Source organism: Loxodonta africana, chromosome 1 (assembly GCF_030014295.1).
Source record: "Loxodonta africana isolate mLoxAfr1 chromosome 1, mLoxAfr1.hap2, whole genome shotgun sequence".
In the NCBI taxonomy this organism is placed as follows: Eukaryota; Metazoa; Chordata; class Mammalia; order Proboscidea; family Elephantidae; genus Loxodonta; species Loxodonta africana.
In genome coordinates, this window is record NC_087342.1 from 199,841,995 (window position 1) to 199,857,152 (window position 15,158).

At 38.3% G+C, this 15,158-nt stretch overlaps 1 protein-coding gene across 1 annotated transcript; it reads left to right on the forward strand.

The window, feature by feature from the left end:
• Positions 1–9,790: 9,790 nt before the first annotated feature.
• On the forward strand, positions 9,791–11,365 carry LOC100658066 (trace amine-associated receptor 7a-like). The gene has a single exon (XM_003404095.3). It carries the CDS (start codon positions 9,791–9,793, stop codon positions 10,820–10,822), a length of 1,032 nt encoding a protein of 343 aa, XP_003404143.1. The 3' UTR covers positions 10,823–11,365.
• Positions 11,366–15,158: the final 3,793 nt, after the last annotated feature.

The following is a 15,158-nucleotide window of genomic DNA, read 5'->3' on the forward strand; positions in this document are numbered from 1 at the left end:
AGGACACACAGCACATAATCTAAAAACACCCAAGATGGAGTCCCTGTAGGGCAAGGCGTAAACAGTGACCAGAAACTTGTTTTTGATAATCTCAACTGAAAACTTATTATTTGATGTACAGTAACCTCAATACTAAAACTCAACAAAGACAATCTTATTAAGAAGTATGTGATTACACTATCTCTCACAAAGACACAAGAATCCTGAACAAGCCTTTACAAACCAAACCTGTCAATTCACCTGAAAATACAATGATCTGAATAGATGTTTACTTCGTTCTATGCAAAGTCCAGAATGGGAGTTGACGACGTGCAAAAAGTCCAGAATGGGAGTTGACGACGCGCAGGCTGCTCTCTTTTAAATTGTGATTCAGAGAGCCAGACTCCTTTAAGGTCGTGGCTCTGCCCATTTCGCCATTTGCTTTTGTTTAGCCATTTACATCTGCCACAATCTACAGAAGAGGGAGAAAAGATGATACATCATGAGTTGAGCATATTCCAAGGACAGATGATTGCTTTAACATTACAAAAGTCAATATAATTTAGCACATCATCGGATTAAAATCTTATGATCAACTGATGAAATTCAGAAAAATGTATTTGATAAAATTGACTGTTTATTCTTTATTAGAAAGAAAAACTCTGAGCAAACTAAAAATACAAGAGCTCTGCTGGATGTATAGAGTGCTCTAGAAGAACCTACTGCATTTGTCAACCTTCACACTGAAACTTGAGAGGACTCTCAGATCAGTAACAAGGCCAAGGTGCTTTGGTAATCAGAAGATTTATGGGGCGTGAGTCCTTGCAAGACATCCATAAAACAAACTGGAGCTCACTCATTTGTCAATTTAACATTTATATTTGCCTGTTAAGAAGCAAAGATGGCAAGACTTTGTCTCACTTATTTTAGACTTTTACTAGGAGAGACCAGTCTCTAGAGAAGGACATCATCATTAGTGAAATATAGGATCAGTGGAAAAGAAGAAAACCTCAATGAGATGGATTGACACAGTGGTTACAACAGTGGGCTCAAACATAGCAATGATTATTGAAGACGGTACAGGATTAGGCAGCATTTTGTTCTGTTGTACATAGGATCCCTATGAATTAGAAACAACTCGATAACACCTAACAACAACTTTAAACATTTATACCTTCTCCTCACTTATTGACATGGTTAAGTTTCAAAAACCAGGTTATTATGTAAAAATTAGCATTATGTAAAAACAGAGGATGATCACATCAGATCACAAAAAGGAAGATGGCTACATCATTACATAACTGCCAAATTACATCATTACATGACTGCCAAACCACTAAGAATCATGGCCCAACCAAGATGACATATAACCTTACCATCACAGCCAGCATTACTCTCGCCTTGCACCTCAGCATTCATTACTGCCAGAAAAATGTCATTTATGTGCAAAATACTCAGATAATAGATTTTACTATTGTCCTAAATGTGAAATATTGGATTACAAGATAATCCATAAGTGAGGAGCAGGTGTATTTGTGTCAGGTCTGAAGATGCAAGAGTATAAATAAGAAATATCTGTTGCCCTTAGGGTGGTGTCCATCTAATACTAGAGACAGATTGCAATGTGCTTCAAGCCCAAATAAACACATGTGTAAAGTGTAAAATTGAAAGGACACAGGGAATGCATGAAAAGAATTCACCAGGAGTTAACTTCAGAGCCAGCTTTAGAAGGACAGGTGGAAGGAATTGAAGTAAAGAACAGCGAAAGTTTCAGAAATGTGCACAAATTTTACATCTTGCTACTCTTTTTTTTTTTTTATCCTTAGATTAGTGCATGAGAGTTGAGGGCATATACTTAACAGCAGGTGAAAATCTGAACTACCACAAACTCAGTTGGGCCAGATAAAATTTGTTTTTCTGTAATTGAACCCTAATTCCCTTACCATTTCCTATCTCATAGGATGCAGTAAACTTCAACTCAGTCTGTTTTGGGTTCTCCCCCTTTCCATCAGAGGCTTAATTCCAGGATGTTTATGTAGTCTGTTTAGCTTCCGCATTAGTAGTTTCAGATTGTCTTTGTTGGCTCCATCTGGTATGAAATGGCCATCTTTCCATAATAGAAAAAAGGATGCTCACATTTCCCTAAACTCTGAATGATGTGCTTAACAACATTCCTTCTCCACGCCTGGGAAAGGCTATGAATTTGATGATGTCATTTGCATGTCTCCTGGCCACTTATGTGTGTCCCATTAAAGTAACATGCTGACTTGAGTTGGTTCACACTTCAGAGCCAATGTACAGAAATCTGTCTTTCCTCTATCTCTAGACAAATATTCAATTTTTTAAAGATATTAAGAGACTAATTAAACAAACCAAACCAGTTGCCAGGTGCCATTAAGTCGATTCAGACTCATGGGAAAGCCATGTGTTTCAGAGTAAAACTGTGCTCCATTGAGTTTTTTTAAAGTAGTAACCTTTTGGAAGCAGGTCGCCAGGCCTTTCCTTTGATGAGCCTCTAGGTGAGTTTGACCCATCAACCTTTTGGTTAGTAGTTGAGTGCCTAACAATCCAGGGACTCCTAGAGCCTAATTCGCATTGGCCTGCAGTTGATTCTAACTCACAGTGACCCTATAGGACATAGTAGAAGTGCCCAGTAGAGTTTCTAAGACTGTAATCTTTTTTTATATTTTAGATGGAAATTTACAGAACTAGCTTCTCATTAAATAATTAATACACAAAATGTTTTGTGACATTGGTTGCCAACCCCATGGTATGTTAACACTCTTCTCTTCTTGATCTCGGGTTCACTTACCAGCTTTCCTGTCCCCTCCTGCCTTCTCGTCCTCGCCCCTGGGCTGGTGTGCCCATTTAGTCTTGTTTTGTTTTATGAGCCTGTCTCATCTTTGGCTGAAGTCGAACCTTAGATGTGACTTCATTAGTGAGCTAAAAGGGTGTCTAGGGCCATAGTCTTGGGGTTTCTACAGCCTCTGTCAGGCCAGCAAGTCTGGTCTTTTTTGTGTGTGTGTAAGGAAGAATTTTGTTCTACATTTTCCTCCAACTCTGTCTGGTCCCTCTATTGTGATGACTGTCAGAGTATTCAGTGGTGGTAGCCAGGCACCATCTAGTTGTGCTGGATTCAGTCTGGTGGAGGCTGTAGTACAAGTGGTCCATTAGTCATTTGGACTAATCTTTCCCTTGTGCCTTTGGTTTTCTCCATTCTCCCTTGCTCCAGACAGGGTAAGACCAGTAGAGTATCTTAGATGGCCACTCACAAGCTTTTAAGACCCCAGACACTACTCAGCAAAGTAGAATGTAGAATATTTACTTTATAAAGTATGTTAATGCCAATTGAGCTAGATGTTTCCCAAGACCATGGTCCCTACATGCCTCAGCCCAATAATTCGTTCTCTCAGGGAGTTTGGATATGTCTATGACCTTGCCTTAGACAAGTTATACTGGCTTTCCAGTATTGTGTACTGTCTTACCCTTCATCAAAGTTACCACTTATCTATTGCCAATTTAGTATTTTCACACTCCACCATTGCCCTCCCTTGTAACCATCAAAGATTGTCTCTTTTTGTGTGTAAACCTTTTCATGAGTTTTTATAGTAGTGGTATATTTGTCCTTTTGTGATTGACTTATTTCACTCAGCATAATGCCTTCCAGATTCATTCATGCTTTGAAATGTTTCACAGATTCATCATTGTTCTTTATTGTTGGATAATATTCCATCGTGTGTATGTACTGTAGTTTGTCCATTTATCTGTTGATAGGAATCTAGATTGTTTCCATCTTCTTGCTATTGTGAACAAATGCTGCAATAAACATGGGTGTGCATATGTCTATTCATGTGACAGCTCTTATTTCTCTAGGATATATTTCTAGGAGTGGGATTGCTGGATCATATGGTATTTCTATTTCTAGCCTCTCAAGGAAGCAACCAAGGCTGTAATCTTTAAAGAAGCAGACTGTCAGATGTTTCTCCCACAGAGGAGCTGGTAGGTTTGAACTGCCAACATTTGTGTTAGCTGCTGAGTGCTTTAGCCACTGCACCATTAAGGCCCCTTGCAGAGAACAATTTGGGGTTCTAAATTCTACTTTTTAAGCTCCTTCCTTCTTTTGGCTATAGGGTCCACCTGAGTCAGAATCAACTCGACAGCAGTGGGTTTCATTTGGTTTTTTGGTTTCCTTTTTTGGTATATTCAGCTGAGTTTCAGAGATTTTAGTACTGTTAGCACACTCATCAAAGTTTTCTTTCTGGTTTTATCTCCCTCCTTTAAGTCCTCCTTCTCTTGTATTAATTATCCTGTGTCTTCCAAAGAATTTGAATTATTCTAAAGTTCTTTTCTAATCTTTGACTCATTGCAGTCACCTGATATTTCAAAAATCAACATGACTTAAACCCACTGCCATCAAATCAATTCCAACTCATATAGACCCTATCGGACAGAGTAGAACTGCCCCGTAGGGTTTCCAAGGACCTCCTGGTAGATTTAAACTGCCAGCCTTTTGGTTAGCAGCAGTAACTCTTAACCACTATACCACCAAGGTTTCCAAACATGACTTAGTGGGCCCAACTTATATCTTCACACTAATCTTAGAATTTTGGTCATAGCTCTTATCTTATTGCTTTTGATCAGTCTATAGTACAGATATATGATGTCTGAGACAGGATAGAAATTCCAGAAAAGCCCCACACATAGCCTCTATGAATCACAGGGAACAGATTAAGGTGTGTAAAAAACATAACTTTATTTTTCATGCAGCTGTGAGGTGCAGTGGATCACTTTTGTGTGGCCATTCTAGCCATGGTTTTGTAAATCCTACCCAATTGATTGAGCAGGACTGTGTGATAGCATAATTGTGGCCCTTCAAAGGGATTGGTCAGTTTAGCCAACCCGCTGGGTTTGAAATGAGCCACCCAGAGGCCACAAACAGAAGATCCCATAACCACCAAGGAAGAACAGCCAGGAGCAGGCATGCCGCCTTTCCTGCCCTGAGAAGCTCCTGGAAGCAGGACACTGAGAGACAGAGAGCTAGCTGTAACACTGGAAAACAGCAAGATGCAGCGGCAGAGACCTACAACATGGCAGCAGGAGATGGTGTGGTGGGCTTCCTGGCCCATGGAATAAGAAGGCTGAGGGCCTTTGAGCAGAGGCAGAGGGCCAGGAAAAGGCATGCCTGAGAGCACAGCTGGGAAGAAGGTTTCCTGATAGAAGAACTGTATCCTGGGTATTTCTGAGCCTGAGTTGTAGCTGCTTCTTCCCTAATAAACCCCATAATCATCAGTATTTCCTGTGAGTTCTGCGTGGCCATTGCTATGAAGAATCGAACCCAGCAGAGAAGAAGAGAGTTCCATTGGAGGGACGGTGGGTGTCAGAGTTGGTAAGGATGGCAGACAGAGGAGGCATGCCTGACCTCTGCCTCATGGGAATCAGACTCGGGCTGTTGATCATGATTCTCCTCCCCTCTTGTGAAGTTAGAGAAAGTCAGACACTGCCCTCATGCCATGTTTTAAAACTAGTATCATAAAGTTAGTAAATGCCTTTTGAATACTTGCTGTATCTAGGTGGTTTACAGGCATTATATTGTTGAATTGTCAAACACAAGCTGTGAAGTTAACACTACTGTTCCCATTTTATAGATGATGAGGCTGGAGCACTCAGAAGTTAATACCTTTCCCAAGGTTACTCTTTTAGTAAATGATGATTCTGGGATTTACATCCAAGAAGTTTAGATCCTGATTTTATGTTCTTAGCCTCTATTGTCTGCACCTATAAAAAAAAAACTTTAATTTCTGTGTCGAGCTTCCTTATTTCCAGGTGACAAAAATTTAAGCACAGTCTGCTTCCTTCAGGAGGAAAAGGAGAACAAATTCCCACGGCACTCGAGCCCCCTTCCTTTCAAATCTACTTGGCTTATCAGTTATTGCTCCTCTCTCCACGCAGAACATACACAGGGAGAGGTGGAGTGCTCCTCTTTCAGGAACTCACATAATTATCTCACTTATTCATTGCCCTCCAGTGATCTTTCCCACCCTCAGTCTGGCAAGCAGGGAATTTTTGCTATTATCTTTATCTTCTGCCAAACTGATAGTATTGTCTATATAGATCAGCTCTTTCCCTTCCAAGCAGGCCTGAGCTTTTGAGTCTCAAATCAAGGGGAAAAAAAATTTTTTTTTTCTCTCCTTTTCAACTGAAGGAATTAGAATAGAAGCCCTAGCTGGGGCCTACACTGAGGGAAAGATCATGAGGCAATGGGAACATTAGGAATAAAAGGAACTACAGAGGGGATGTTAATGACTACCGTACTATAGAAATCTAAAAATATAATGTCTCAAATATAATAGATGTTTATTTCTTGCATACGTTAGGTCCATACTAGGTGTTTCTGGTGGGCCGGCTGTTCTCTTCCAAGTTGCAATTTAAAGACCAGACTCCTTTCAGTTTGTGGGTCTGTCCGTTTCACCATGCGACTTTCAGTTAACCATTCTCATCTGCAACAATCTGCAGAAGGGAAGGAAACAGGAGGATCCCATGTGGACCATACCTATGTGCAAGGGCACCAAGGAAATAAATGTCTCTCGTATCTGAATACCTGGGTGTTTCCCTTTGTCTCTCCTCCTTGGCAGGTCCTGAACTCCAAATGTTGCCTCTCCAGCTATGTCAGACTGTCAAAGTTCCGTTTAGTTTTTAATTCTTAGCAATTTTTTTTGTTTGTTTATTTCTTAGATTCTAGCCACAGAGCAGCTTAGAATTCAGAAAAAAAAAGTCTCAAGGGCAAAAGTATCACAGACTGCAGAACAGACTTCTCTGCTATTTTCATTTCTCCTAGAACTTGGCCTCTCAAGCACTGAGTTTCTTGGCCCCTTAAATGCAATTTTGTCCCATCAGCAATTTGCTGCTATTGAAAGCTTTAGGCCACTTCTTTCTGTTTAGCCTCTACTTGTTACAGGAGAAATTGATGCCCTGAACATGAAATGCTCTGGAGAAGGTCCAGCTCACCTCAATGCATTTCCCTCTCAATTATCCTGGGCCACCAAGTCCTGTCTCTCTTGGCTGCCCTCCAGTATTTCAAATGCCACCAGTTCCAAGAGTTTGATGGAGCTCTTATAATTGTTCTCAGGGGGAGGGATAGTCTGATACAAGCTATTTTATCACAAACAAAATTAGAAAAAGTCTACCTGCATCCCACAAATTTTGTCATTTTTTCATATTTTTGTCATCATTCAGTTCATAATATTTTCTGATTTCACTTTAATTTATTCTTGTCCTATGGGTTTTTGTATGGGACCATCTTTTCTGCATCCTCAGATTTTCTCTGTCTCACTCTGGACTGCTTATACTGACCCACCAAATCCACTGGTATCATGTGGTACTACTACCTGAGATCAATGCCCAGAGACTGGTTGCACCCACTTCCACACCCAAGTGGTGTGGGAACTCACTTTTTTAAAAGGCAGTTAAAGTGACCAAATGAAAATCCCTGAAATTTTAGGGAATAAACTCCTTAGTGTGTGTTTTGATCTGTGGGAGACAAAAGCCAGGAGGGAGCCAGCATATACATATATTTTTATTTTGTTTTGTTAGCCTCTCAGTAGACTTTCACATAACTAAGTCTGTTCTTTGAGGTTTGAGAAGCAGAGATCATTTCAATAAAGTTTCTTCTTGTATTTGCTTTTCCATTCTTCAGTGTTTTACTTTCCTTATTCCTCATTCTCAGACCTTGGGATTATTCTCAGACCTTGGGATTATAGCTCCCAATAAAACATAAGCAGTTAAGCCTTGACTTGGACCCTGTTTTCTGAGGGTCAAAGCCAAAGTACTTATCTAAAAGTGACCTTGATTTCCAAGCATATAGAGCTTTTCTAAAAAAAATTTTTTTATTTATTTCTAGCTTGATATTCTTATGGCCAGAGTACATGTTCTGTATGATGTCAATGTATACTTTTTCCAAATTTTCTAGTTGTTCTCTGAAAGCTTGGTCTACATGACCTATTCCATCATTACTGGAAGCAGATGTCCCATATATAGAATTGTTAGTAAACATAATAGGAAAATTGTCTCAGATGATATATGTAATAAAACCCAAAGTCATTGAGTACATTTATGTCTTAAGTAAACTAAATAATTATAGAGATTATATGTCTGTACTTCTGTGTTTCTTTGTCAGGGGATAAATTATTGGTGTCTGGGACTGGTTCTCAATACTAACAAAGAGACTTAGACAAATTTATTTTCAGTCATATTATCTGAAAATGATATTTTAACTTCTTATTTTGAATTTACTTATTTCTATTTTTTTTTTAATTACATCGACTAGAACTTCTAAAACAATTTTTACACAGTGTGGTAATATTGGCCCATCTTGTCCTTATCTAGATTCCAAAAAGAATGTTTTTAATGTTTTACCTGTTAGCATGTGGTGAATTCTGCTACTGAATATATTTTACCATAGTTCACCAAAGAAAATACATAAATGGCCAATAATACAATGAACAATGCTCAACATCACCATTAAACAGAGATAAGCAAATTTAAAATATGAGATATCGCTACGTACCCACTAAAACCCATTGCCATTGAATCCATTCCTACTTGTAGGACAGAGAGTAGAACTGCCACATAGAGTTTTCAAGGAGCAGCTCATGGATTTGAACTGCTGACCTTTTGGTTAGCAGCCGAGCTCAAAACCACAATGCTGTCAGTTCTATTCTAGAGTTCTATTTTAAGATGGAAAGGAAATTTGTCAAAGGTGAAATAGCATAATACTGGAATTCACTTCCCACATTCTAAACATTCTTTTTTTTTTAATTTAATATCTTTCCAACAGTTCCAATTAAAAACAACAACAACAAAGCAGTTGTTTAACAGTAATTAGGTTTTTATTTTTCCTTACACTTTGTTTCTGTATTTTCACAAGGAAAAGACCTCATGCTCTATTACCTCACTTTTATGAATCGAAGCCATTAAAATCGAACGTACACTACTCTAGGCTTCAGTATATGATTCTGCATTTAATTTCTTTCACACAAACCAGTGCTGGGAGGGATTAGAAAAACTTATTTGAAAGAATCTTAAGAGCTATTAATACAGGGGTTATTAATAAACAGTTCTCAAAAAATTGAGAAGGCAGTCTTTAATGATTAATAGGAATAAACAATATGGTTCTCAAATTCTGGACAAAGTTTTTTAAGAATAGACACTATTTCCATTTCTATTTCATAAGAAGCCTATATGCCACCAGCAAATCAGAAGGGCATCAACTTATTTTTAGCATAAAAATAGTTATTTAATAATTCCTTACTTTCCACACCTTGCACTATGGAGATTCAGTCTTCAAGGGTTTGGGTATTTGGGATTATTTTTCTCCTTTCCTGAGAGGTTAAGTGTTGTATGCATTATCCTGGTTGTCGTCAATTAGGAAGAAAGCTCTAATAAAAGGAGGTATTCAAACATGCATCACATGACGGTTCTTTGCTCTTAGAAGACAAGTGCTTCTCAGGTATGAACAACCAGGTAGCGCAAAGAAAATCTTTTTTTTTTTTTTTAATTAAAATGAACAGTATTCTATGTAATGATGAAATTCATTGGTTATTCACTTGGAACTGAATTATTTTATGAAACAATGATATGAATCACTTTCTGAGCATGTGATAAGGATTTATAGTTAAAAAGTAAAAGGGACAGAATGTACTGGCAATTCTTGACATTCTGTATATGCCTTTTTTTTTTTCAGGACTTCTGAAAACTGGAGTGACATATGTGCCATAAAGGATGACAGTGATTCCAGGTATCTAAGTGGAGAACCATGAGCACTGAATTGTCCCCCCCTGCCCCTGTACAACTGTGCTACGAGAACCTGAATGGATCTTGTGTCAAAACTTCCTACTCGCCCGGACCCCGGGTGATGCTGTACTTGGTGTTTGGCTCTGGGGCTGTGCTAGCTGTGTTTGGAAATCTCCTGGTGATGATTTCAATGCTTCATTTCAAGCAGCTACACTCTCCAGCCAATTTCTTGATTGCATCCCTGGCCTGCGCTGACTTCTTGGTGGGAGTAACTGTGATGCCCTTCAGCACAGTGAGGTCTGTGGAGAGCTGCTGGTACTTTGGGGAGATCTACTGTACATTTCACTCTTGTTTTAATGGGTCATTCTGTTATGCTTCTATCTTCCACTTGTGTTTTATTTCTGTCGATAAATTCATTGCTGTCACTGACCCTCTGATCTATCCAACCAGGTTTACAGCATCTGTTTCTGGCATATGTATTGCCTTCTCTTGGCTTCTTTCAATTCTTTATAGTTTTTCACTTCTTTGCTCAGGTGCAAATGAAACTGGGCTGGAAGAACTAGTAAGTGGTCTATCCTGTGTGGGAGGCTGTCAAATTGCAGTAAATTCTAATTGGGTGTTTGTGAATTTTGTTTTATTTTTCATCCCCACACTCGTGATGATAATTGTGTACTCCAAGATTTTCCTCGTAGCTAAACAACAAGCCAGGAAAATTGAAAGTCTGAGCAATAAGACTGAGACATCATCAGACAGCTACAAAGACAGAGTGGCCAAGAGGGAGAGAAAAGCAGCCAAAACGCTGGGAATTGCTGTGATAGCATTCCTGATTTCGTGGTTGCCCTACTTCATTGATATAGTAATTGATGCCTTCTTGGGTTTCATCACACCCACATATATTTATGAAATATTAGTTTGGTTTGCTTACTATAACTCAGCGATGAACCCCTTGATTTATGCTTTCTTTTATCCTTGGTTTCGAAAAGCCATCAAACTAATCATCACTGGCAAAGTCTTGAGAGAGAATTCTTCAACAACAAATTTATTCTCAGATTAAGTTCTGATCTTAGATTGGAGAAATTGATAATAGATTCACAATGGACACATCATAGAGAGAAAAATTAACCATAAATGTGTAAGATCTTTTAATGTATGTGACCCTAATACTCCCCAGCATGTTTTCTCCTTTTCAAAACGGGCAACTGAGAGCTTGACATAACTAATGCCGTGATGAACCTAAGTGTTCTTCTCCTTCCTCTGCCTGCCTCCTCCTTCACATACCTTTGCTAATGACTTTGTTTTGACCTAATGCTAATGACTTTGTTCTTTGTTTGATCTGATGCAAATAAGTTTGTTTTGTTCTGTCTGACCACCTGTGACTTACAACTCCTCACAAGGAAATCAGAGCCCAGATGTCTGACATGTATATCTTCAGCCTGATAAGGAGGTGTCTGGCATGTATTTCTTTGGTCTGATTAAGAGTCTCTTGTCACTATCTTGTAATGAATAACTCCTCTGGCCATGCCACCTGCAGGCTGCAAACACACTTCTAACCCTTGTAAAAATTCTTCATAAGCTCTAATGTAAAATTGCTTTTTGAGACTCCATAGAGAGGGTCTGCGTTGCTGTCGGGCTCCAGGTGATGTACACATCCCCTGAATAAACTTTCTCATTCTTTCTGACTTGGAGTATGTTTCATTGGCTTGACTGCTCCAGGGCATGAACCCTAATCGGGTAAAAATATAAAATAATTTAATTATGTTTTGGCTTTGATCCCTTAAATTCAGGGCCAATGTTCTTTGGTAAATATAACATTAAAACCTAATTGTGGTAGAAACAGCACAGCCTTGCAGACAGAAATGCCTGGATTCCAATGCCAACTCAGTCATTTAACACTGCGATTTGGGTTACTTAGCACTCTCTGAGCTTCCCTTAATTTTTGTGGTTAATAACATCTTCCTTGTAACATCTTTGAGATAATTAAAGAAATTTATATAAAGTACCTAGCATATAAGGAGCCCTGGTGGCACAGTTTTTAAGAGCTCATCTGCTAACTGAAAGGCTGATGATTCGAACTGATTTAGAAAATAATATTGGAATCATTATTTCCTGTTCTTGAGCATAGAGAGTGTGACCCAGCTGGAGCTGGGCCCACAAGGACTCACAAGGACGTATCAACTGGGCCCTGAGTAAAGGCAATAGATGGAACAATCTTGGAAATGATCTTTTTTGGGGAAAAAAAAATCTTTTAGGGAGCTTTTCACATAAAGCCAATCAAACAGAACACAAAAGACTTTCCGCTCTTATCTTTTTCTATTAACATTTAGTGAATAGAAATTTGCTGGACCAATGAAGGCCCTCCTGACTGTCAGTTACTGAAGTCTGTACCAACGATTGTTAAGAAGGGCAATTCAAAATGTAGGACCACAGTTTCTACCTAATCTGTTAAAAGGTGAAGCTTTCAATGATTCTACCCATTTTGTGATATTAATATATACTGATGATTCTGTAGCCTTCCTCGGATTCAGGCAGACATTAGCTCTGGCAGCAGACATTAGCTCTGGCAGTATGCTTGTTCGTTTCCCACCTTTGTCTTTTTGAATATATGCCAAATAAAACTTTCCTTTTGCTTTACTAAACTTTGTGATGTCTTTTACCCTACAACAGGACCCACCATCTGCTCCACAGGAGAGAGACTTGGCAGTCTGTTTCCACAAAGATTACAGCCTTGGCAACCCTATAGGGCCGTTCTACTTTGTTCTATAGAGCCACTATAAGTCAGAATCGACTCAGTGGCATACAGCAACAGCCTAGTACATGTTTTGTTTTTCTGTATCTTGCCAGTTATTAATTTGTATTAGTTCAATATTTGGCCATATCTTCTTTCTGTTCCTTTCTGATACTTTTCTAATACCATATAAATACAACTAAGAGATACTTAGAGAGGTGTTGGTTCCTTGCTCAGAGAGGAAAAAGTCTTCATTGTCTGCAGACAAAGTCTGATTTCATAGCTCAGACAAAATAAATCAGAATGTAGATCTATTAACTGTAACATCAAAGCAATTATTTACAATAGGAAGGATAACTGGCATCATGAAGAACAGCATCAATTTATTCAGACAGCTTCTTCCTGGTAAATCAACTCCTGAAATTAGAGTTAAGAAATTTTACAGGTTAAAATATACATTTAAAGCAAAGATTCTAACATGATCTTTTCATTATAGGGTCTATGAGTCGGAATCACCTGGATGGCAACGGGTTTTGTTTTTTTCATTATGTTAAATTATGTTACTTTGTTTTAAAGTAAATTTATTATGTATTTGGTTACTTTTTGCATTATTCCAAAAATTATTTACAGGGATTTTGAAGGATACACATGACAGCCTAAATTATAAATGCATTCAAAAGAAGAAAGAAAACTGAGATGAACCCAAGACGAAGGCTCAAAAATATGTTTCACTAAGACTCACTAATTTGATTCCAAAACCAAAGGGGAATCTGAATTAGTTACGCAATTCACAGTGGATAAAAACAAGCCAGTTATTTCAGAGATAAAGAATTTATTTTGGGTACTTAGACCAGAGAGGCACTGTACGTCCCACGAACAATGTGAATTAATTAGTTTTCTAACACAAGGCTGTGCAAACAGTTAATGCACACAGCTGAAAGCCCAAAGGTTAGGGGCTTGAGTGCATCCAGAAGGGGTCAGAAGAAAGGCCTGATAATCTACTTCTGAAAAATCAGCCGCCGAGAAGTCCATGGAGCGTAATTCTACTTTGACACACATGGGGTCTCCATGAGTTGAAGTCAACTCCATGGCAACTGGTTTAGACTCTTTACTATCAATTCTCATAATTCAGGTCAGATATTGGATATCATTCATTATTTTGATTCTAGTGGTTTTATTAATAATATTTCCTAAACTTGTTCTACTAGGTATAAAAAAAAAAAAAAAATCATACTTCCTCATTTTAATGGTAATGAATCTAAAATCAAGGTGTTTAGGAAAGTTAAAGGATATCATAAAGCTCTGAATTCAAACGAGTGGTGCTAACATCTGGTTTGATATATTTACCCTTGACTTACATGTTTCTATATAGCCTTTCCAATATATTAGAATTATCTAGTTTTTTTAGTTTTACCTCTTTCTTTCCTAGATCATTATACTATTCCACCTACTTTTATGAATGTTTGAAAACTTTCAATACAGAAATAAAAAAGAAAAACTACTGTCCTCGTTATTTTCTTCTGTGAACTACTCTAGTTGTGTTGGGACTCATCTATGTGGAACTCATATTTTGCATAACAGTAAGGCAATTTAATCCTAATAATGATTATAGCTAAGTTTATTAAACACTCATTTTATGCATGTGACTATTCAAACTGCCCTCATCACCCTATGACATTGGTAATATTATTACTTCTATTCTATTTCTTTCTTATTGTGCTTTAGATAAAGGTTTACAGAGCAAAGTAGTTTCTCATAAAACAATTAATACACATATTCTTTTGGGCCAGTGGTTGCCAACCCCACTACATGTCAACATTCTCTCCTTCTTGATGTAGGGTTCCCCATTTCTATTTATCCAGCTTTCCTGTCCCCTCCTGCTTTCTCATCCCTGCCCCTGGACTGGTATGCCCATTTAGTCTTATATACAGGGTTGAGCTTTGTATATTATTGTTTGTTTTATGGGCCTGTCTAACCTTTAGCTGAAGGCTGAACCTCAGGAGTGACTTCAGTACTGAGTTAAAAGGGTGCCCCGGGGTTGTTACCTCTAGCATAGAGAGATGAACTCCCAAGCTCATGGTCACATATTTAGTAAATAACAGAACCAGTATTCACACCCAGGGAATCTGAGAGTAAATGAAGTAACCACTTCACAAGGGAGACTGGCACCCAGCCACTGCATTTGAGTTGTTTAGAGCGATTTGAAGCACAAGGTTCCTGCACAAATCATTTCAAAGGGAGGAAGGGAAGGGACGATTGCCATAAAAAAAATAGAAACAAAATTCTTTGCAGAGATGGAGACATTGGAAGGATCGATTGACTAGCTATGATACAATATTTTAATCCATATTTTCCCACTCATTCGTGTCTTCATTATGGAAATAGTATTTTTATTATGCAATACTGTGTTTCCTGGGACTGAGGTGGTGGGGTCATTCAGATAAATTATATCCAAAATACTAAGGCAGAACTGGTCCACACATCAAGAAAACCATCATCAGGTTGGTTTATATTACTAAATCATTTGGTTTCTTTGTGCTTTTCCTCTCCATCAGGACTAGTATTTTCAGAGCACTTCGTCCCTCCTAATAATTTTTGGGATTACAAATTACATTTAACTTTTTTTTTTTTTAACGGATATTAGTTTATTTTCATGAATAACAGC